Here is a 25,352-nt window from a genome sequence, read left to right on the forward strand (position 1 = left end):
AAAGTACCACTTTGTGTGGTATGAGGGCTGATGCTGGGACACCTACAAGGAGTGCATTTCCACCACGTGGGTGCAAAATTACCAGTCACTGGATGGTGGTTCTAAAGTAAGGTGTTTCACAGGAAGGGCATTAATTTGCCTACTATGGCTAGTTTGTACCAAATCATTTGTTTTTTTGGGAGATGTGTCATTTACATGAAAGATAACACTCAATGGTGAAGCCCAGCAATTTGACATAAACCAATTATAATTTATTTTATAAAGCCATGATTGGTTGAGTTTGTTTCACTTGGTTGCCAAGGTGCACAAACTCAGGTTTGGTTGGATTGGTTTTAGGTATGTGCTTGCCATGCATGTTTGGGGAGGTGACTGGCAGGTTTTAGTTCTGTGCCGTCTTCAAAACAGCTCACCTTTAGGTTTAGCTGGGTGTTGTCAGCAGGCTGGTGTAATGAGGTGTGAGGAAAGAGCTCCTGGAGGCTCTGTGTAGAGATTGAATATAAATGGTGACAGAATGGACAACCAAGGAAGCCAGCAGCCAACTGGATCATTACCAGGACTACCGCTCTCAATGAGTTGGTGTCTGAATGACGGGTTAGAGGTGTGCCAGTTAATCACAGTGTCTGCAAGTCGTATCTGAGTGGGAGAACAGTGAGCAATGTTGTGTGGTCGATGGTGTTGAATGCACTATAGAGGTCACACAGGACCAGCAGACACATGCTATTTCTCCATGATGTGTAGTGCTTTGCTGCTCCCTGTAGTGTTGCTGTCTTGGTACTGCAACTGGGGCTAAACTTAGCTTGCTAATGCTTCAGTAGCCTGTGTTCCTTGTCAGAGAGATGCATTGATGATCTGGAGATGCAGTAAGACTGCTTGACCCCGGGTGGTGGTTTTCATTTCAGGAATGACATCTATGATAGGCGGATTTCAGGCATGAAGAACACATTCTCTAGAACGTTTTTGGAATTAATGTAATGGAAGCAGCTCCCAAACTCCCTCCATCCTCCTATCCAGGGTACCTGTCATGCACACCACTCCAGTATTCTGGGGATTACTCTATATAATTTAAAAACATGTAAATACTTGCCTTGGGCTCTCAATGTGAAAATAATTGTGTCCTCTAGGCCCTATCCCAGGTATATGTTTCTACCCTTACCACTTCACCACCTGGTGTACGTCATTCAACCCAAATGCTTTCATGTAGAAACAGCTTTGCCTAGGACTGTCTCTGCTATCCATTATTGTCTATTTACTAAGCCAGTTCTGTTCAAAAGGACATCATGTGCTTGAATAAATAAAAATAAACGTGTTCAAATGATAGATTGAATAATAAATTAAGGAACCAAGCTCAGAAACAAAGAGAATGATAAGAACACAAGCACTTCTTAAGCAAAGAACAACAACATATTTTGACATTTTTAAAATAAGTACTAGTGACTGTTCCTCACAAAATGCCATCACATCTAAGCCAAAGTAAGAAAATAAGTATGTGCCGTTAGGAAACAAATGATGAACTGGCAGTAGAAATGTGAACAGTATGCCATTAATTACTCTATGATGGCCAAACTGTAGAAATGTGGACAGCTGTGTTAAGTGCCCTGCATGTAAATTCACCTTAGGTTTTCACTATGTAAATCCTAAGCATTAAAAGCAGAAAAGTGTTAAAGATGTTCCTTTTAGGATTGAGTTAAAATAGGCATACTCAAACCTGAGCTTCAAATTCAAGTGGTTCCCAATGAAATAGTTAATTTAAGTTGTTCAACTTAGAGTGGAATGTTTGGGAACTGAGGAAATGTTCACCCTGTGAAGAGCAATTCACTCTTCACTATAATGGTATATCTTAATATCTGGAAGGTGAGACCACACCTGGACCTCTGGGCCACCTGCAATGAGATCTCCCCCACCAGCACAGCAAAGTGCGTGGGTGGTCTAAGATGGCCACCGCCACGAATCCCACTGAATGCAGCAGCTGCAAGGCTCTGTGGAGGCGGAACCCTGGTTGGCGGCATCGACATCAAATAGAAATAGGAGCCCCCAGCCGGGAGGCGCAGTCTCCCTGCATCAAAGGCCGGCATATAAGGCTGAGTTTGGTCGCAGCCTGTCTCCACCAAGAACGCTTCACCCTGCACTACTGACCCTGCTCCTTAGGATCACCTAAAATGCCACCCTTCTGTGTATCATTGCCTTCGCACTATACAGAAGGTAAGCCACTGATGACCGCAGAAGGTAGTGCTTTTCCCTTGATCTGCTTCACAGCCTCCACTCCGCTAACTACGCCACCTGCACGTTCCATTCACCTAACGTGTGCAGGTAATATCCCTCTGCCCAAGCCCACCCCCTTCCTCACGCCACTGTCGAAGGTCCTCCCGGGGTCTACACCACTGCCCTCTGCCACGATGCTAGCCCAAAGGCCCACTATGCTCGAAGGCGAAACCTCTACACTGTCCTGCACAGATGCGCTGAGCCATGTGGTGAGCCAGCAACAGAGCACACTACTACAGCGAATGCATGTCGCCCTCCTTGCCTTGCAACTCACCTGTACTATCTTGATTCAAAGGCACAGAGCCAATTCCACAAACATCCCATGGCGAACTTGGCTCGCCACAAACTCACCAAGCTTACCTATACTCAATCTGCCCAGCACAGAAACTGCAATCTCTGACAGAGGACGGGCCGCCTGCAGTCCACTGCCCGCCGATGTTCCTCAAGTGCTGGAGCCTCTTGGCTCATTGCGAGCACATGCTCCAAACACACCCTGGCATCCCACAAACTCATCAAGTCTGGCGGAAATGACAAAAATCTACTGTAAAAGGTACCTGATGCTATCTGGCCAAACATCTGGCTAAATACATCATGCATCGTCTGTCTCACACTGTCCTGCTATTAACAGGACTTGCCCTGGAAGTATTGCTCTAAGCCCTACGAAAAATATTTCCTGCCCAGTGACTGTTAAGCAGTCTTGCTGTAAATACCATCTGTGCTGCAAATGTATCTCTAGGTCCTGCTGCTAATGTAGTAGGCATGCCATCTAACACCATTAGCCTTGCTAAAAAGACCATTTGCACAATAGACTACGCTCTAGGCACCGCAACCGTTACCAACAACCTCGCTAAACATGTTGCTTGCCCTGTAACTGATGCTCAATGCCCTGTTGGAATGTTCCTGTGCCTAGTAGACTACACATTATGCACTGTGGCCTACACCCTTAGCCTCCACAAAGATGCAATTTACTCTGTGACCAATGACCTAAATCAAAGCAAAAATGTTCCATTCGATTCATACAACGCCTAAAGGCCTGCCAAAACTGCTCCTTCCACTGTAGACTTTGCCTCTTGCACCATGACTGAGATTACTAACCTTGTTAAAAATGTTGCCTGCACTGCTACAGATGCTCACAGCCTTGTTGTAAATGTTATTTGTCCATTAGACTATTCCCCATGCGCTGTGACTGATATGACCAGCCCCGCTAAATATGTTGGTAGCACTGTTTGCGATGGTCAAGGCCCTGCTAAAAAATGTGCTATTGCTGAAAGCCCTACTAAAAATGTTGCCAGCACTGTTACTGATGTTCAAAGCCCTGCATCAAAAATTGCTAGCACTGTTACTGATGTTCAAATCCCTGCTAAAAATGTTATTTGCCCTATGATTGATGATCTAATCTGCCCTTTGACTGATGCTCTAAGCACCATGTCTAAAGCAACTTGCCATGCTTGGTCTGTTGATCAACACCCTATGGTTAATGCTCTCAGTCCTGAAAATACATCCAGCCCACATACACCCACTCTCAACCTTGCCTTGGTCAACACCCGCTCCTTACCAGTGCAGGCACTTTATATTCACAACCGCCTTATAACAAGCAACCTGGATGCCATGGCCATCACTGAAACATGGCTACATGCAGCCTCTGGCACTGCCCTCTCTCTAGCAATCCTGACTGGCTTCACGATTTTCAAGAATGACAGACTCATAGCAAGAGGCGGTGGAGTCGCTCTAATAGTGAAAGACTTCCTCCGAATAAGGATGCTCAACACTGCCCTGAAGGGGAACTGTGACATCCCATCCATGAAACTAACTACCTCTTATACCTATACCATCTCGATCCATGTTATCTACCGCCCACCAGCCCCAATTCTAACCTTTGAAGAAGACCTTCTCCGCCCTCTAAGAACTAACATAAGCCCTCATCTGAAGTGATCCTCCTCATGATTGGAACCCAGGCCTCAATGAGCCCACCGACTCTCCGGCATCTTCCATTGCCAACTCCCTCAATGCACTGGGATTTAGCCATTGCATCAGCTCCGCCGCCCATGCCAAACCGCAGACCTCAATTGCCAGGTCCCTATTGAATCCAACCCGCCCTGCCCATGGTCCGACCACCACATTATCGACTTCATGATCTCACACTTCACGCACACCAATACGACCATCATACTGCTACCACCCTCACTGGCGTGCAGCTCATGCAAACTCACCAAGGACCTCATCTTACCCCTTCTCAACTCACTCAAACAGGAACACCTCTGCTCACATGACCCCAATATATTAGCAGATCTATATGTCATGACCCTAATGATCGCAGTAGGCACCATTAGGACCTCAGAAATCCAAATCCAATGGTCACATCAACTCATGGTTCACCCATGACCTCCTTGAACTCTGGACAAAAAAATGACTTGCTGAAACTAATTGGAAAAAAACATCATCAGATACCCCGTGGCTGGTGTTCACCAGGGCCTGCAAGGCGAACAAACAATCCATCATGCAAACCAAATCTACCACCTTCAACTCCAGAATATCCAATGCCAATTCTAACACCAGACAATTATTTACCATCTTTAGGGAACTGGAAACTCCCCCAACCCCTTTCCACACTCAGAAAAAACAAAGCATGGTGCACCAATATGCAAAATGCCATGCTCTTCAAAAGTGATACTCTGAACAAAAACAAGCTTGTGCTGCATGAAGGAAAGATTCAGAGCATGCAGAGCAATGTAACAGAAGCGAGGCCAGGTGGGCCTTGACAGGAACAATCATTGTTCATGTAGAAACAGGAGGGAAGGAAGGAAATGTGTCGAAGTGAAATGCAACATTATTAGGAGATTGTGCTAAATGGAACGCTGCTCAAAGGTTGAAAAGGCACCAAGGTAGGTGCTTGAAGTTTCTGCCATGTGACGTGGGCAGAGGTAACATCAAGAAGAGGTTTGGGAAATGGTCAAGAAAACCTACCGCAGCATATAGAGTGGGTGGCGGTGAATGACGAGGCTTGAAATAGAGGGTAAAAAGGGAAGAAAAAAGGTGATCGCTGTCAGGAGGCGACCTTGGTTGAAGGGCTTCACTGTAATCCTGACTGAAGGGCCTTCGGACTGGAACGTGGTTGAGACAGGTAGATGCATGGGAGTCGGTGATGACTGCAGAAGATCAGGGTTTGAATCAGGGGCACTGAGGCAGACCTAGCTGCAGGAAAATAAATCATTTAGATGGGGAGTATAAATAGATAAATACATAAGAAGAATCCCTCTCGCAGAACAATTGGAAAGGTGTCAGATTGGACACAAAGCAATACTTGCTTAGCCTTTACGGTACCAAAAGCTGAATTCAAATGTTTCCAGTGGGAATTTGTCCCTTTGGTGCAGGGGGTTTTGGATTTAAAGAGCCATACAATGATAAGAGAAGAAAGGAGGATAACAGAATGCTCAAATCCAAATGTTTTTATATCAAGGTAATAATAAATGAACACATGGGAAGGTCACTTAGTGTTCTAACAAATCATATGTGCTGGGAATATTGTACCAAAGTAAACATTGATTTGCACATGTGCTTTATATTTGCTGTTTTCAAGTGTTAGTGCTTGTGTACAAGAAGTGATTTTACAAAATTGCCTGATACAAGCTGATGATTACCTATATAAAATGTGCAACTGAAAAGTGTGCAGCATTTTTTTATTTGGTTTAGAGCCTGTCCCTTTTGCGCCAGGAGTAAATGCAGTATTAAGTCTGATTGTGCATAGCTGAAGTCCCGAGGGGAAAATATAAATTTAGGGAATAGGAAGAGAATAGAAACTTCTTCCTACAAGGTGCAAGAAAGCACTTATTATTATAATAATTATAATTGTTTTTTTTACAATGCGCTTAACACCAAAGAGGTTCCTAATCACAGACCGGGAATTAGAACCAGTGTTGCTCTGCGTTGTCTTTCTTCCAAGATGGGAGAGTTGCCACTGAGCTATACGACCTGTGCTTATATCACTCTACATCCATTTCTTTACTGCCTTCTCACAGAAACTGAAGTCATGAAGCCGACACAACACCAGGTGAATGATAGGCACCTATGAAAGGAATAAAGGTTCTGAGCCCAATTGATAAAGCAGAATGTGCCCAGTACAGAGCAAAAGACCTGTGTGGCTGAAAATGCTGTTTTCATAAAGTATGAAAAGCTACAATTTCACTTAAAGAGACAGATAGCAGCATGTTACATTGACTTCAATGCAGCACATGGCTGTGATCCAGAAAACTAAAGTAAAGCCAAGCACTTTGCATTTTTCGCAAAAAGACACTTACTTTTCAACATTCAAAAATACATTGTGTAAAAGGAGAGGCCTACTTGTTGTAGATGTGAACACTAATTTTGTATGTTAACTGTGGCCTGCGTTTGAATAATACTGAAAGTGAGACTTGTATCGTTTTAACTATTGTATTAAAGAAAGCTTTCTTTCCTGGACAGTAGGCCCAGATGCAATACAAAATGTTACATGGTAAACACTTCTTTTCAATTTAAAATGCTATTCTGTTAGAATTATGTATGTAACTTGTTTTCCCCACTGAAATGAAAGATCTGTGCCTCTGAAATTTTGACCTCAAGAACTTTGGGCTGGGCCCACCAGGAAAAGCAGGACTGGTTTTCAGGTGGACATGCAAAGAAATACTGTAACGCTCACCTGATTCCCGTAGAGGCGCCGGTCTTGACTGGGCGTATACCGTATCTGCAAAGGTGATGTGTACCACACGGCTGGCTCTTTGGGCTGGACCTCTGTGCACTGTATGTCTGACTTGAAGGGTAAGATGTCTGCAGATAGAAAATATGGGATTAAGGGACTGGGTTATTGAATGTCTCTCTCTTCTTCCCTTTCTCTTCTCCTGTAGAACCCCAAAGGTTAACGCTCTCACCTTAGGTAAGTGAACGCCGTGCTCTCCATCTGCCTCGGGGCAGGGTCCTGTAACCAGTTTCTTCACTGGATAAGGGGAGCAGGCCTCTTGACTTCAGAGGACTGCTGTCCGTCGTTTACTGCACGAACGGTAAGTTTCGAGTAATTCTAATGTCTTTAAAGTCTTTAGTAATGATGTTTCTTGTTTTGCAGGGTTCCGGCGATGGCGGATGACGGGCTGAAGTGAGTTGAAGATGGAGCCCGTGTGATGAATAGAAGCGCCTGGAAGCACGTAAGTAAGCACTTGTTGCCTGCTTCACGATGCGCTCTAACTGTCTTTTTATTTTGCAGGTACAAGTTCGGAGGGGCTGCAGGGTGCCGGAATACCCACTGGGTTAGATGTGGAAAGGAGTAATGGCACGTGAGTATTAAAGTTCCACAATGTCTTTAAACGCACCTTGTTTTGTCTTCAGATGCGGGATGCAGCGCCGAAGGCCTCCGGAGCGTGCGAAGAGTTGGTAAGCTTTTGTCTTTCAGATGCCGGAATGCAGTGTGAAGACCTCCGGAGCCCACGAAGAGTAGGTAAGCCTTTGTCTTTCAGATGCCGGAATGCAGCGCGAGGCGTTGGTGACAGCCGATGGACCAGGTAAGTGAAGAGCTGTCACTGAAGACCGTAATGCTAACCTGTTCTTTCTTGTCTTTATAGGTGTTGCTGAAGAGTGGATTCAGGATGGTAAGCCTTTTTCCTTAGGCCCAGGATCAGATGCAGAAGACACGATGAGCGTTCTGCTGCAGAGGATGCAGAATAACACAAAGCAAGATTCATCCATCGGGTGTGGTTTAAATAGCCTCCTGTAGTGCTTAGTTATCTCCTTCCACAGCCACGCCTAGGTAAGAAAAGAGTTCCTGCTTTCCAGAAGAGTTCCAGTGTTCTGAATCTAGGGAGTGGCTCCTGCCCCACCCAACAGGAAAAGTAGTTCCAAACAGAAGAGGATTAGAGGCTCAACTGGCAGGCAAGTAAGCAGCATGGTCTGCTGCAGGTAAGTCCACCCAAGCATTATGAGCCCGGCGCTTCCAGCGCTGGGACTGGGCATATTTATGAGCCTGGTGCCACTGGCGCCAGGACTGGGTCCAAAAGGTCCCAATTGGGACTGGTTGGCACTCGGAACCTGGGTTATGGATCTGCTTCCAAGGGAGTTGGGAAAACCCTGACCTTTTGGAAGCAGAGATCATGACAAATACAAAGAGTTAGATCAAAATTGTGGCAGGGTCAGATTAGCCAGCCAACAGAATTGACCTCTTTGACTAGCTTGACCCCGATAAAAGGCCTCTCAGAACCATCAATGGATCATGAAAGACTGTGGGAACAGACATTACTACTGAGCAGTTATTCAAGTCATGTGACTTGTGAGATATGAAACTGTACGGATTTTCAGAAATGTGAAGCTGAGGCTTCTAAATTAATGTCTTGCAATCCAAATAAAATGGGACACATTTTCCTTAATAAAAGGAGAACCATGAGCTCATCCAGGACTCATATAAAACATCACAAAATGATCGTCAGTTCTCTGGAAATATTAACCATATGTGATGGATAGAATATGAGCTAGGAAGAAAGCCATGATCCTGGCCTTCTCATATTTCAGAGGAACTTGAAAGTTGGTGAATTGATAGAATGTGAAATTAATGCTTGGATTGTGAAGTGTCATATTTTTAACTATTTCAGCTCAGGAACAAACCACAGAAAATAAAAGCTTCTCTCAGGAAGGTCGTGCTGAAATAAAATTAGTATACCCTGATTTGCCAAAATGTAGAATTCAAAAATATACATGTTTATGTAGTTATCTGAAGAGAGAAGATAGTTGCCATGATGTGATGTTCTGAGAACATATTTTTTAAAAAGTGTCATTTGAAATGATGCATTTTTCGCTCTACTTCATCATCCACAATAAATACCTCCTAAACTCCTGGTCTTATCGGTTGGCAGTGGGTGGATTAGTGGGAGGGTGAGAAAGAGATGTCTTATATATAGCGTGGGAATATTCATAATATGCAAGTGTCATCAGCACTATATACTATCAGTTTTCAATCTAAAGGGAAATAGAAGGGCAAAAAGAGGAGAGCAGACTGAAAACAACAGAGAGCTGACAAAAGGAAGGCTGACACCCAGGGGAGCAGATGAACAGGAGACCCTGGCACACTTTCTGGGGACCTTTGCCTGGAAGCTCTATCTGAGAGAGAGGCCTACAATCTGGCTGGAGGGACCTTGGTATGAATAGAGACCAGAGGTGTGAGTTGTCTACCTATTCCTGAAAGAGGGTCTGAAATCTGGGTGGTCTCCTGAGCGAAGAACAGAGATCTCCCATGTAATTAGATATATCCCGAAGCTATCAATTGTGTGGGGGTGCTACCTGCCTTAATCCCTTTCCATTAGTGGATGGGGCGGGGGGTAAACTGTAGACCCTGGCCATATTTAATTAAAAATATCACTTAATTAATTCTCTTAGAGAAAATCTGTTGAACCGGAAGTGTGAGGGGAAGCTGTCTGTTTTAACCCATTCCTTTGCTTTAGTGGGTACTCTTCCATTAGTGGGAAGGGGTAAAAGCGTTATACCCTTAGCTTATTTAACTAAAAATATAATTTAATTAATTTCCATAGGGTCAGCTATCACGGGGTCATGTTTTTGTCAAAATTCGAAATTGACAAAGATAATCCCAGTGTACAGTAAATGACTCTAGTCTTTAATGTAATTGCGTAACACTGCTGTTCATTTGAATGTGCTAGTGTCCCCAAAATGAAAAATCCCAACACCCTGAGCATTTCATTTGAATGTGTGTTCCCCAAACGATTTTCCCATTGAGTTAATTTCCCAAAGCTTGCCTTTCAAATAAAAGCCCAAACAAAATTCTCACTATATTCACACTTCCAGAGCCTTGCCTTCAAACTAAGGGGTCATATATAATGGATGCCTTGGAGTAGAGGGGTGTTGCCAGGAGAGAAGAGCATTGTGATAACCCAAGCCATCACAGTGTGATTTTAAAATGTCCCATCTGTTAATGTGGATAGAAATCCTATGTGTGTTTTGATTTCACATCTTCACATTCAACCAGTGTTTTTTGTGGTAACTGAACTTCTTTTAATAAATATATGTCAGTCAATTGATTAAAGTAATTTGAAATGGTGATTATTATGTTGTGCTATGGAGTTGGTGGCTGGCATGCTCATGATTTGTTTATTATTCACAGTAGAATTGCAAATAAATATATACTATTATTTCTTACACCGGCCTGGTTTCTAGCTTATTGGTGATGCAGAGGGTATCTGCAGAATGGTGTTATACAGGTTAGAAGCCTAACCAACTTTGAATCTGCTAAGCGCTTTCATTGGGGGAGGGGGAGGAACTCCCTGAGTTGAGGGTGACAGTCTAATAAACTGTGACAACCCTTATGTCAGAATGCTGGTATACTTCTCCAAACCAGAACTATTTCTGCCAGCTATTATTGTGGGAATGTGTTTAATGTTCATTAGTTTATGCCATTCTATCTATTGTACACAGTTGCTTTGACTATCTCAGAATAATTTACTTTTACCTCTTACCTATGTGCCTCTTTGATATGGGCATCCCAGAAGATCAAATATCTTGGCTTTACTCTCCAGAGCTCACCGGAAACATACCAGCCGTTAACATTGTCTATTATTTTATTCATGTTAACAGAAGGCCATAAAACACTCTTGAGATCATGCTATTGTCATTTTATCTGATGTTGCCAAATGTTCGTTCTGCCTCAAATCCATAACTTTGCCTTTACTGATATCATATAACAGTTTCTGGGTGGTTTGACAACGCTTGTTAAGAAATGGGGCTGGTGGGTGGTTTTTAACCTTTGGTTGTAGTCGTGAATCACTTAGTTCTTGGATATTGAAATAATGGAGCAAGACTCCTGACAATAGGTGTGAATGGAATCCCGAACCACGGTTACGACATTCGCATCTATACAGATTGGCTAACCAGCCCACCGCCCAGACGTATTGTGAGAGAACTCACCAGGCGCTACAATCCTACACACGATCACCTACCATTGTCTTGCCTTGATAAAGACTACGGTCGAAACACGTGTTGGCTCCCCTTTCACCTGTACCTAACATACTCTGCTAGGCCTCTTGGTTTATGTGTGCAAAATTAAAACCTTCTCTGATGATAAATTGTCAGGAGTTTTGCTCCATTATTTCAATATCCAAGAACTAAGTGATTTGCGACTTCAACCAGGGGTTAAAAACCACCCACCAGCACCATTATTTAACAGGGTTTGTCAAACCACCCAGAAACTCACACATTGGGAACTTTGGAGTTTATGTTCCCTGACAAACCATGTGTTTGGATGCAGGTAGCACTTCAGCAATTAACTAATCTTACCAGCTAGCGCAGGGATCCGCCATCCTTTAAACTCCAATCAACTGTACCGTCATATGACAGTTGTCTCATGCTTCTCATTGTCCAATGTTATTTTAACAGCTTGATTGGACTCATCCTAATTTGAACCAGGCCAGGGCAACATATTTCCAATATTAGACATTTTCAAAAGGGGTACTGTTTTTAATAACATCACTATTAAATATTTGTATAACACAACATAATATTAATTGCCTATTGATGTTTAAATGACATTTCTGTTAAATAGTCTATGCTATAATATATAATTAACATATGAAATGTGATACAATTTAATATTTAAAAATAGATTAAATAGGTATTTACTAATTGTCGATGTTCAATCCAATCGTACTCCTTGTATCAATCTTTTAAGCGTGAAAGGCCGAGACAATCCAAGTGGGATTCCAACTTTTGGCCTATGGGCTACACACATATGTATAAAATGGGAGCTGAACACGCAATCTTAGGAGAAGCTAAATGTAGGCAGTTTGACAGTTAATACTTACCTGGATCTGTGGCCTTCCCTCACGTATTGGCTTGGCACGCCAGTATTTTCTAAAACCTGCAACGGCATTTCGAGGGCCATGTACGAACCAATCATATCTGCCTCAGAGTCTGGGTTCTCCGTGCTGCACAAAGAAAATTGCGTGCCAGACAGAATCTTGAGAGCTGGTTTGACCTTTAATTGCATCTTTTGGACATATGTGTCTCTGCCCCTCTTCTAATATGTATTGATTGCAAAGCCTTTTCAAATCTGGCGATGACTTAATTCCTGACCTCATTGTGTGCAGTACCTAGATATGAAAACACACCCAGGCTTCCCAGGTGAAGACTGTTCAGTGGTTATGACGAAGCAGATGTGACCTGGAACTTCTAAAATACAGACAAAGAGCCTCATTCATAGCAATGTACCCGCACCCTTCCCGGCACACCCGACAACGAGAGTTCCTGCAGGGGCCAGTGCTCCTGGCAAGTCTGAACTCCTGGCAGCACCATACCCTGCAGGCATAGTTTTTACAGAAGCACCGGCACAGAAAGCAATGGTGCCGGTGCTTCCGTGTCCTGTGGGACTCCGTGGGAATGGGGACTTACAATTTCCTCTGACTGACATCGCGGGCCACCGGGACTTGTAATGTTCCGGTGGCATTGGGATCTCAGGCGGCGGAATGGTGTTACGAGGTCCCCGGCAATCCTCCATGATTGATCATGGCTAATGCTTCAAAAGTGCTGCAGTAATAAAAAATGGCTATTAGTTATAGAAAGATATCTGTAGATGACTGTACAATTGTGCTTAAGGGAAGCATGTATAAAAATAAAAACCTTTTTTTTTAAAAGAGCAATGTATACTTTTCCAACACAGCTGAAGACAAAACAATGAGTGTGCGCAATTACTTTGATTACAAGATTCAGAAGAGGAACCTGACCCCATTTGATCCAAAGGCGTACAGCTCCAAATGCTCGTTTTGGACAAAATATTGGGATGGACAAGCATGCCCTTTGTGTAGTCTCCTACTGAGCTTGGCAGAATATGGCACTGTAGAATGAAACAGAGTTCTCAAGGTGCCTATGCAGGTTCAGGCCATTTAAAAAACAAGCTGCAGGCTACATGTGGTGTTCGCCCTCGGGTGCCGTGCCATGCCTCACTCCTGTTAAATGGGTAGTACATAGTGCCCCCATAGGTGTTCTCCCTGCAGCTGTTCAATTAGGCGCATTTCCTGTCACCGCCCCCTTCCAAATCTGCTGATGGCGTCCTAAGCCAGCAGAGGTGTGGATGGGGACCATAGTCTTGGCTACAGAAACACACATTAAAACAGCCTGCATGGAGTGGAAGGAATGCCAACCCCATCAACCTTCAGATCATGGCAACCTCACAATAACCCCTGGAGCGCATCCATAAACAACGCATATTGGCCACAGCCTGTCTCCATTTCAGAGACAAAACGAGGAAAAGAGTGTCAGGTGTCTTCATCGAAGATGAAAATAGTGTCTTCATCGAAGATGAAAAATGGCGCATTAAGTGCAACAATGGCAGGGAGAATGAATATGCAAGAATCCAAGACAGGCACAGTGACAAGTGTTACACTAGGATCAGAGAACAGGCTGAAATAGCAGTCTGTGGGGTCATCCAAACACTGGCATCCTTTCAGGAATCTCTGTGGCTATGGTAGCATATGAGCGCCCATTTACTGATGGGACCACCTGTCAGATACGTCTGGGGATGTGGGGGAGGGCAGGGTGGAATGACGGTATGCGTACAAATATCAGATGCAAGAATTAGCATGAGAATGGAAAGCGGTGTAACACCCCACTGAGCAGGACACATCACCCGCCACTCATCGCAACAGTGAAATACTTATACTTAGCCTCTGCTCCCCTTAAATATCTGTGTACCCCTTACCTGGCCAAACTCCTACGATGCCATACAATATGTATTGTTACTTTGGACACCTAACAACTGTTTCTACAGTAAGTGCCCCATAGTAAGATTATTTTACTCCAATATCCATGTTGCTTCAGGTTGTTCCTCTCCATTTCCGTGTCCATGTCATCTAGTAGTCCGTTATTTATGTTACCAAGCAGGCCACTACAATACAGCATTATACATTGACGTCATAACCGACATGCACGCACACGGTACAATAAACACTAGGCCCTGATTCACAGAACGTTTTCCTACGGGATTGGCCCATGATAAAACGTACCTGTGAATCAGGCCCTAAATGATTAAATTCTCTCAACAACTATTTGTACTGTCTGGAAAACTCGTCATGAAACTCTGTTCTAAAACAAGGACGAGCAAGTAATATCGGTGTGCGTGATGTTAATGGCGGGCCAGAACAGGGGCTGCTGCCATGCTTGAGTGCACCAAGAGCTCCTTGACTGTGTGGCTGATTCTGTAATGCGCAAGGCCTCCCCAGCGGGGAGTTCCCTTCTTTGCGTGGTGCATTCCCCATGCAGATGCGGGATGGGCACCTGTGCAGGGTGGAACCCTTACCCCCATGTGAGCACAGATTGTGGGCTTCTTTACGGGTGGTGGACAATCACTGTCTCCAAGATGGACTTCTGGCAGGGGGCCCAGAGTTCCCATCAGTCAATCTGGTTAGTGCAATCACAGACTAACGCCCTCTGATGGAGAGGTATGTCCCAGTGCAAAGGGAGTGCAGACGTGTCCTGCACAGAGCCGCGCTGTGTGTTCAGGGCCCCCTTCCCAGCAGCCACTCTGGAGGACTGCACCACATGTCTCTGTGCAGGGGTGCGGCTCAGGCCCCACGGCTAAGGCCAGAGGTTCTGCACAGGTGCCTAATGACGACGGGACAGGACAATTAGCCCCTGGCCGTGTATGCCTCTGCACACAACCGAATGGACCTCAGCCTGTAACTGGGGTGCCGGCACCTTCATTGTGCACCACACAGGAAGATTTACCAGGGCCCTGCTTACATGTTATGACGCTATATGTTCACATTGACATTATGTTTTAGGAATACATCACATATGAATCTTGTTTTGTGCAAAGCCATGGAAGTAAAAGGATCCGACTATGTATTTGTAGCCCACAGAACTATGACAACGATACATGAACACAAATGAGAACTAACACACGGCTAGAGGTGTTCTTGCCAGTTCAACAAAACATGCTCTTATTGTGCGATTCGCGAATGGTGTGTCTACATCAAAAATAAACTGGTGAATGGCTGCTCGTGGCATTGGTGAGCAAAATACAATCTGAACCAATGAGTAACCACGTTATCGCCGCTCCTAACTTTGAAGCGACGAATCTACAATATTATCATGCAGACGACAAGCAAGGTACAAGAGAGCTAGCTATTTTCTAAATTGAAGCATTGTTCGATTAGGTAAAGCAACGGAACGATTGCACGATAATAAATGTGGTGCTGAAACTATGTGTCCGTTGCTAAGCACGGCCTTCAATGCATACCCACAACACACTGTTACTTTCAGCTACATGCATCAACTTTGAAAAGAGGTTCGTTCCCAGAAAAAAAAATACGGTAACCTGCACTTGGGTAAAGTGAACACGTGCACACGAAAGCAGTGCTCTGGGCGAGACACACGCAACACTCAATCTGCCACTAGAATCATCAGCCGTGCATATACAACCGCCACTTTGCATATTGAATAAAAGGTGCACGCCTGCGCGAATCAGCACATGCCAAGAGGAAACCTCGCCTTAGAGACAGCCACTGACTCACCTGATAGACTGCCCGGTCTCTGCAGGGTGGCACTGGCATACAGCTCCGCGTGCTTGTTGTATTGGTCTGAAGTGTGCACCAAGCGTTTGGTCGGAGACAGCGTCGCGTAGGCTCCAATGGTTGAGCTGAGTTGATGGATGGGCGAGGAAGAGATATTGGACTGGATGGTTGGCGGAGAGGTCACCCGTAATGGGGAGGGAGAGAGTCCAGCAGATGACACAACGATATTGATGGGCGAGCTGGTGCTGTAAGACTTGGCCAGCCGGCTGGGGGACTGCTTGGGAGAGGAGACCCGCTGCGTGGTGCTGTAGCCCGTGCTCTCCGAGGCGGAGCCCACCCGCTGGAGCTTGGTAGGGGAGCCTCCCTGCTGCATGGACAGCGGCGAGCTCACCCTCTGTGCAGGCAGAGTCGAGCTGGAGTAATAAAGCGTCGCAGAGTGCTGGGAGTCGGGCAAATGGAAGGCGCTCCCATGGCTTGGCACAAAGGACTCCCTTGACTGGGAGGCAGCATGTGACTGAGGCGGTTCAGATCCAGCTAAATGGGCTGCTCGGCTCGCCGTGCCCTGCAGTGGGAGAAAGAACGACAGAAGCTCAGGAAAATACAAAACAGACCTGCATCATTTTCTTAAGCCAAACCCAAGTTTACTTTTTCAGAGGAAATAGAACACATGATAGATACTATGTTGAATAAACACGCCAGTTAAACATTTTGCTTTTCAGTTTTTAAAGTCCATACTAATCTATATTTTTAGCAACTGCAAATCGATTGCCATTCCTCGTGGGCGCGACGTGAGCAAAAATAGTAAAGAAATCTCCCCGCGTCCCAAACTGAAATGCTGCTCAGAATATTCATGAGCAGCTGAGCCCAAAATAACAAAATGCTTGAAGTTTATCTGCAGAGACAGTCGCAATAGTGATGACTCTACAATTTCCGGGAGCTGCACCGGCTCCATTTGTTTCCAAGCGCATATTGCACGCACAGAAGACGCCGAGTCGTTACGTGTGTAAAACAGACGGATAACAGCAACGTACGCCCTTCACGCGAGAACACAAGACCCGGCTTTACCATGGTACTCGCGGTGAGCGCGGCAGCCCACAACTGTCAGAGGCGAGCCCCTCGTGCCTGCACAGGCGAGAAAGTAAATCTTGAAGCAGAGCCCTGCCACTGCGAAGGAATTCCGCCTTCAGCACAAAGCACTGCTGCAACAGGAATCGCAGCAGTAATCGCATGAACAAGCAGAGCAAGGGGGGGGGGGCGGGGGGGAGCCAGCTCCTCTTTGGCAAGCGGAGGAACAGCCCCCAGCTCTGTCCTTTCCCTTCGCTAAGAGCCCCCTGCAGCTGTGCCCTTAAAAGAAATCCATTGACAATAGCACACTGCCAATGCAGAGCCGCGACAGGGGCGCGGGGGTTGTTTAGGTGGGGAGTGGGGGAGGGGGGAGAGCAGGCTTTCCCTGAATCTGGTCCAGGGGGACATTTGCATTTGAATTAAGGCAGTTAATTGTTTGAAGCATGTGTACAGGAGGCCTGAAACTGCTTCACGGGGCTGCACTGTCACCAAGAGGTTGTCCAGTGACAACTACGGCAAGTAAGTTAAAAAAAAGAACGGAAGCGATACCAACCTGAGCAGCTGCTCCCTATTAAGCATTACAGTGTTGCTGCTGTGCGCCCTTTGGACCAGCGGAGAAGAGAGCATTGAGATTATCTGCACGCAGCCACATCATTCCAGCGTTCACCAGAAATCTCCCAGGCCCCACAGATAATCAGTGGCCACTAATCTGGGAACATTAATGCCGCAGCCTCCCCTCTTCTGGGGATAAAAGCGCGCGCTCCCTGTGCGGGCGCGTTCTGCTTTGTTTCCCAAGCAATGGAATGATGGATCTGATTGGTACGTTGATCGCCGGGGCCGGATGAAGATTCACAGTACAGGATTTTGAAAGAACCCACTGATTGCGTGTTGTTGGGGTTTCTTGCCCAATGTGGAGGCGCACACGCTTGTGGTTATCAACAATGCACTTTTCATGGGCAGTCCAAGCACAAGTTCACTTGGAGTTTCAGAGAAAGAAGCACATTACTAACTTTGGAATCTTAGTAGGGCTCCCAACAAGCCCACCAGATAACACTGCTATTAGTACCTGAAGAAAGGGAAATAATGTCTACCTTTTCTTTACCATATCAGTAATACATATTTATTCTCGCACAGAGTCATGAAACATGAAAGCAAAACATAAAACGGATGTAAAGGACGTGGAAGGACAGTTACAACAGGAGCGGATGCACTGCATGGTGAAGGTCAACGTTTTGCTTTCTATTGTGGACTCTCGTATTGCAGTAGCAGTCAAGCCATGGCAAAAAACGATGTCAAGTGCATCTTCCATTTCGGCATAACCGGAGAAGCAGTGGGTGTCCTTAAAAGCCCGGTTCCGGCACAAAGCGCCGCAAAGGATGTAGAATGACAGTTACGGCGGTTGCAGCGTGTCAGGCGAGCTTGAGTGAGCCACTTCTGGAGTAAATTCATATAGTGGTGAGCGGGGACGTCATTTAGGGGTCGCAACTGCGACCTCTGAGGCCTCCCTTGCGACCTCTAATAAAAAACAAAAATAAGAATTATTATTATTATTTTTATTTTAATGCAAGCTCCTGGGCTGCAGCCAGCACCATGTGGCTCTTTACTTCTGGAGTGGCTGGCTTTCTTGTTCAGGCCCCTTAAAAAAATAGAAGGAAAATAAGAGCAGGAGTGCCACAAGTCTAACACTTTCAGCACTGACCCTAAATAAGAAAGAATAGGAATACCAAATAATGTGTCTTTCTGGAATTCTATACAATAATTGCTAGGTTCATTAAAGGTTTATTTCAGGCACACTTCAGGGGGCGAGTCACTGATTTAGTCTGTTCTTAAATGCCTCAACTGAGCCTTCATCCTTCTGAGGTCGATAAATGAGTACCAACACATGTTGGGTGATATTGGGTGTATATTCTTTATATATAAAGCGCTTAAGCGTAAGTGCTATATTATAGCACATCATCATCATTTGGTCATGGACGTCTGCATGCATTCACAGTAATTTGGTAATATGGGCCTATACACACTGATCTTAACGATACATATGGCGATCCATTCTTGTATGAAATGTACATCACATTATAGTGATATCGTAACCATATTTTTCTCAGTGTACAATGCTGTGATGCCACTTACTGTTTTGTCAACGGGTGAAAGGTCGTGTTCCATCGCTTCCCGCAATTTCACTTCAGTGTGAGGTCAAATTACATCACTTCCTGTGATGTCATCAGGGATCAAGGGTCATGTGATGTCACTTCCACTACCCCTGGCATTTGGGTGAAATGACTGTTGAGTGGCATGCTCCTCTCATTTCATTAGTGAACTATCAGAATACATATGCATGTACGACCTTCACAGGGCATCAAAATTGATACAATTGGATAACATGGCACAAGATGGTTTTGTATCGGTTCATAACTTGTTACAAATGGCTTTAGACCCCCCCCCACCCTCCGTCACCTGGGGACGGCACATCAGTGGTCTCATCAAATTCAAACCTCACTCTATAAGGTGTCACAAAAGTTTCAAAAAATGAAAATAAATAAAGTGGGGAAAAATATAAAACAGCTGGATTCTGTGGACGACCAGGCGGGTATGAATAGTTTTCTGGAAACAACTACAAAATAAAGACATTGAAAAGATAACTTCATACTTTTCCCCATTGCCCGGACATGCTCCTGTTTTGAAATTGAGTGCTCCCTCCACTTTTTTGGATCTGGCTGAGTAAGATGAAGTAAGTTATCGACGGAGACTGAAGGAAGTTCAGGATCAAGTAATAAGGGAGGTCAATCGGGTAACAATGAAATGATAAAAACAAATAACCACTGAGGAGCGGGAGGATGCAAGGGTGTCGGCTAGTAAATCTCTGCAGTCACAGGATTTAACAGAAATATCAGTCTAGGATTCAGAGTCACTTAATTCTACTTATGCATCCACACTGCTCCATGTCCTTCTAGGAGACTCTCTGCAATGCCGAGACATGTGGACCAGAGCATTTTGTATGGTCCAGATAAGGTTATTACCCCCAGTACTGGAGGAGATTAATCAAGTGCTCTCCATTTTGGCATCTCTGTAGGGTACATTCAAATTCCCCAAACAGAAGTCCCTTTCACATGAACAGCAGGATTTTGAACCCTGAAACAAAAACGGCTTTTTTTCGTGCAACATTGACGTACCAAAGGAAAAGCAGCATTTTAATTTACAAAAGAAGAATCAAAGATCTCTTTCACGTGCAAAACATGATTTTTAAACAGTGACACCAAAACGGCTTGCACAGGTGTGTGTAAATAAAAGCAGTTTAAATGTGAAAATATATAACTGCTCACTGAAAAAAATGTCAGAGAAAAGACCTGATGTGCGGGTTGACAAAAAGCAACGTATACTATGGCCCTCATTGCGGGTCCGGTGGCAACCATGCCGGTAAAACCGGTAGATAGCCGCCAGACCCGTAATTAATTACTGCCGCCTGACTTGCCAGAAAAACCAGGGCATTACAGCGGTCCGGTAAATCAGACTGCAGAACTTGTTAATCCCCATTCCCATCTCAGTCCCATAGGACTCAATGGGAATGGGGACCATGGAAGCACAGGCACTGTTAGTAACGGTGCCGGTGCTTCCATGACGTCTGTGGCCGAGTGCCGTTCTGCCCTCCAGGGCAGACCTGGCGGGGTGAACGGCACCATGCAGCAGACTTGTACTTTTCCGGTCCGTAAACAATGGTGGCAGTAAGCTTACTGCCACTGTTGTTTCCAGACTGGCAACGTTGTACTGAGGGCCTATGTTTCACATACAAACCTCACTTTGTGTTCATGAAAAAATGTCAGCCCAAGACAAACCCCTTTGCTGGCTGTGGGAAACTTCACAAGGAAATCTCCCACTTCCAGTCTGGACGTCACAGCTCCCATATAATTACCAACTGCAATAAAGTGTCCTCCTAAAGGTGTCGAAATTCAGTCTTATCCAGACCTGCTGTCTCTGAAGACATAGACTGCAAGAAATCAGAATCAGAAAATATGTATATTATGACAAAAAAGAAAAGGTCAGGCGCGCACTCTAGTTCCCAGTGTTTTTAATCCTTAAACTAATAATAACAGGGTTTGATCCCAGCAATGTTAAAAAATAACAGGGTTAAATCCCAAATGCTTGTTCCCCCTCCCCCAATTTTGCGTAAGATGTGTGTGTGTTTGGAGGGGAGTTAGTTCCTGGTCTCCTGAACAAAACATTGTGCCATCACTACAAAGACAAAGACCAGAATTCCTTGAGACTGTAATTAAAAAAGCAATTGGCAACAGCTGAAAAGAAACACAGCCTCCCTGAAGAGAGTTGGAGTACTTGGAGGAGCAGAACTACTGTGCATTTGAACTGGCAGTTGGGATTTAACCCTGGTATATTTTTTGAACATTTTGTGGGATCCAACCCTGTTACCACTTACATTTGGCATTTAACCCTGTTATTTTTTAACATTGCTGGGATCAAACCATGTTATTGCTAGTTTAAGGATTAAAAAGACTGGGAACTAGAGTGCACCGCCTGACCTTTTCTTATTTATGTATATTATGGCAGTTGCTGGTCAAATTATGAAGTTGTGATACATAATTTGTTTTTGCAAAGATTTGAAAGGAGTACAAATGGCGATTACAAATGGGAATTGCCATATGTTGCTCCAGACCCCCAAACCAATACTGATTAGGAGGCTGGGTTCGGGAGGAGAGAGAAGGGTAACTGTCCAATCCTAGTTGCAGGAATTATTGCAGGGTACTTCCCCAAATTTGTAAAAGTGGCAATGTCATTGCGGCTATATAAGAGGGGCTACAAGCAAAGACAGAAAGACAAGAGACAGACCATCAGGAAGGTTGCTGAAACCTACCATCTGACAGCTGTAAGGAAACACCAGAGGACTTTTCTTAGAGTGCATCTCGGTGGAGCTCTCTATTTTTAGGAAGGCCTTAAACCTGACTGAGGGCTATGGTGGAGAGGGGGAGGCCACCTTTGAGAGTGGAATGACCAGACCCCTGCCCTATCTTTCCAGAGTGTGCTGAGATGCAGCTGGCTTTCCTGAACTGTAAACAGAGTCTTTCTATGTAAGTAGAACTGAGCACTGGGAAACCAAAAGGTGAGTGAGTCGGCTGGCCTTAAATCCTTTCCCTTTATAGTGGGCATGGGTCAAAACTGTGCAGCTCCTTAGCCCATTTAGCTAAAAATACTAATTTAATTAATTCCCCATTTGGCAGAACACTACACAGTGAATTTTGTCAACATTTGAAATTAACAAAGCTCACTTCCCAGTCTGCGCTGAAAACTATAACCTATACTTTAAGTGGGTTAATCCTTTTTGTCATGCTGACCCTGACAGGAAGAGGGGTGACTTTGTTCTTAAATCAGTCCAACCTTTTTATCCAGCTTCCCCAATGCAGGCCTTTCAGTGGAGGGGGATCTGAAATCCCAAATTCCCCAAATCATTCAAATTGTCATGTTCGACTTCCCCAACACAGGCCAACGTTGGGGGGTCTAAAAACAAACCGCTAAATCACCCTGTGTTAATTTTAAAACAAAAGTCTGGGCAAAATCATAGTTGCCATATCTGTATGTGCCAATCTTGAAATCCTACTGCTAGTTTTTTAGCCCACAGGAAAATCGCACAACACTACATGATAATTACTTTCGTTATTGATCAGTGTAATTATTTCTTGAAGTGAAATTTGCAGAAAGTGCAGAACTGTGATTGTGTTCTTTTCAACTCACTTTTGTGATTTATTTATGCTGAGAGAAGTTGATTGTGTTGTGCCACAAATAAAGTGGTGTTTGATATTTTTGTGCTAATTTCGATTACTTTTAATATAAATAAATACCAAGATATTTCCCGTACACTGGCCTGGTTCTTGGCTCATTGTTAGCTCAGTGGAGAGGGATCCAAAGGGCATGCAACTGAAGTAGGGCTGAAGACAAGAATCTGTTAAATTGTGTGTTGCGTGAAACCTTGAGTGAAGAGGGAGGGAAGGAACTCCCTGTGTTGAGGGTTGCTCTCAATAAACAATTACAAATTAGCGGCTTGAGGCCAGGATTTAGCTGCCTATTTCTGACCCATGACAAGTACATTGTGACAGACTATTCCTTTAGCTGCAATTGCCTTAAGGTTTAGGGAAAGTCATCTTTATTTTGTTATAGTGCTGCAAGGACTTGACCCCCGAGTTCCAGGGAGGTGTATCAGTGAAAAAACAGAGTGTGTAAGAATTTATTTGTGTGAGGAAATCAAGCAGGCACAGGGTGATTTTGCCCCTGTATAAAGAATGTTTTACTAAAGTTCAAAAAGCCAATTGTGAAAATGACTACTTTACAAATTGGGGAAGCCAGGGAGCATCTCCTACCTAAATTATTTTTTAATGGAGGATGGGTTCAGGACCATGCTGAAAGCTGGCAAACCAGAATTGTGTGTGAGGTTACCTCACTAAGCAATGATATTTGGCTTGAAGGAGGAATATTGCACAAAGCACTTGACACATTTTATATGACCGCAACTGCTTGTGAGGAGCAGATACTGCTCAGTTATATTTTCATGTATTTTTAGTGGAAAAGCGTTTGCAAAATAGTGAGGCTAGTAGGATGAATGTGAGACCCTTTGCAGGCCCAGGACCTTGTTCAACAACTCAAAGAAGAGTTGGAAACAATGCAGCAAGGGAGTGCACAGTGTGAAACATAGTTTTGTGCACTGAAAACTGCACATAAAGAGGGTGTAGAAAATCTGAGCACACTGCAATGCAAGCTAAATGACCAGGCTGCTCATATTAGAGTAATTTTCGATAACATTATGGCCTTTCAATTGCAAATAAAGCAGTTGAAAAATGAAAACAGTCAGTTAATCATCAAATGGGTTGATTCCCAAAATGACTTTGATCAGATCCATCAGCAGGTAAGTACTTTGAAACAACAGAGGACAAGCTGGCTCAGGAAATACAGTTTAAATCATGATAACAGTGTCCTATTACAGAGGATAAATCAGTTGAAAATGGAGGTAGGAAAGGAACAGTCAGGTTCTCAGTAACTGACCAGATTTAGAGAAGAAAGGAATAAGCTTGTAGAGCGAGTGAGGCAAATAGAAGCTGAACTATCAGAGGCAGTGAATTCTAGGGATGAGCAAGAGAAAGATTAGGCTCCTGATGAAAAAGCGCCTTAAATATGCACGCAGCCTACCTAATCCACAAACCAGCTCCTCCAGCGGACCTATAAGAAGAAAAGAAAAAGAAGGAAGGACTTCCTTAATGCTGGGACACAGAATAGACCTCCTTTGTAGAAAACTTTCAAGCAATGCATTACTGATCTGATACTTCTCCACTGGACCAGCAGGAATGCCCATTCCAACCTCCAGCGCTGGCTGAACCTATCTGGACAGGAATCATTTAGTCTATACCTACCAGCTGATACTTAGAAGCAGGACCTGCATACTAGCCTTACTTTTTCAGGGGTACTGGATACTTAAACCTACTACTAAACTAAGACAGGGTCGTGTAAACAACTCCATTTAATCTACTTTGATAGGTTTAAGACCACAACTGGTTTCAACAAAACCGTGAGAAGAATCAGTATATTTCCCTTTCTTTTTTTAAATGTATGTGAAAATGAATGTATGCCCTTGATGAAGAGTGATAGAAAGTCGAAACGCGTTGGGCTATCTTACATCATTAAAGTTGCCAACTATAATTTTATGGCTTTTTGCCTTGAATTCAATATGATAGAAATGTCTAAAACATGTATTGTGTAATAACCAGTAAATAGAAGGTTGTCATCTGTTTGGGTGTTTCTCCTATTGGGGCTCCCAAATAGTTACCTATCCTTCAAATTCTAAAACAACACTTAGGCCCAGGCCTCATTGACAGTGTGCAGGGGACACAGTTTTCCTATTTAGGAAATCACTTCTTCTTTCAATCAGGATATAGGACAAGGCCCACTGATCAAGGGGAGGAGCCCTTCCCAACAGGGGCCTCACGCCAGTCATTTACAACCTCTCATGCCCAATTTGGAACCAACCTCATGCATGCCACCTATCAAGAACAGGGTGACATGAGGCAGTTAGACTTACCGAGGCCTAGCCCAACTGATCAAGAAGGCCAGTCCCTCTCTGATATTGGTGAGTATTCATCTCTACCACACAGAAGGGAAAGTGGCCGGCCAGTGTGTCCTGGAAAGTAAGGAATAATACTGTTAATACTTCAGACCACGAAAACTCTTATGAGGAGAATGTCATGGAGTTAGATTGGCAGAAGATGCGATTACAAAGAGACCTCCTTGTCGCTTCGCTGATGGAGAAAAGCCAGACCTTCAGCCTAGGAAGGCATTCTAAAAACACAGGAGTCACAGCATGCAATTGCTCAGGCTTCCCCGCGGGTGAACACCAATAGTAGGGAGTTCATAACTACATATTTCCATGCTTTCCCCAAATACATAATGACGCAGATGTTGCGTGACTTTCACAAACAAAGGGCCTTGGATTGGGTGATTGAACAGGCCACCAGGATT

At 44.4% G+C, this 25,352-nt stretch overlaps 1 protein-coding gene across 22 annotated transcripts in view; it reads right to left on the reverse strand.

Moving 5' to 3' along the window:
• CTNND2 (catenin delta 2) overlaps nucleotides 1–25,352 on the reverse strand; it is a 3,553,726-nt gene that overhangs the window by 1,513,097 nt on the left and 2,015,277 nt on the right. For 20 of the 22 annotated variants that reach the window (XM_069613767.1, XM_069613768.1, XM_069613765.1 and 17 more), the window contains one exon: nucleotides 15,783–16,344. In XM_069613767.1, coding sequence (XP_069469868.1) covers nucleotides 15,783–16,344 — 562 coding nt within the window. Of the gene's footprint in view, nucleotides 1–15,782; nucleotides 16,345–16,847; nucleotides 16,988–17,400; nucleotides 17,530–25,352 lie in introns of those variants that run through there. The other 2 variants (XM_069613778.1, XM_069613777.1) reach the window with 2 other exon arrangements.

Source organism: Ambystoma mexicanum, chromosome 5p (assembly GCF_040938575.1).
Source record: "Ambystoma mexicanum isolate Mex_15411 chromosome 5p, UKY_AmexF1_1, whole genome shotgun sequence".
Lineage (NCBI taxonomy): Eukaryota > Metazoa > Chordata > Amphibia > Caudata > Ambystomatidae > Ambystoma > Ambystoma mexicanum.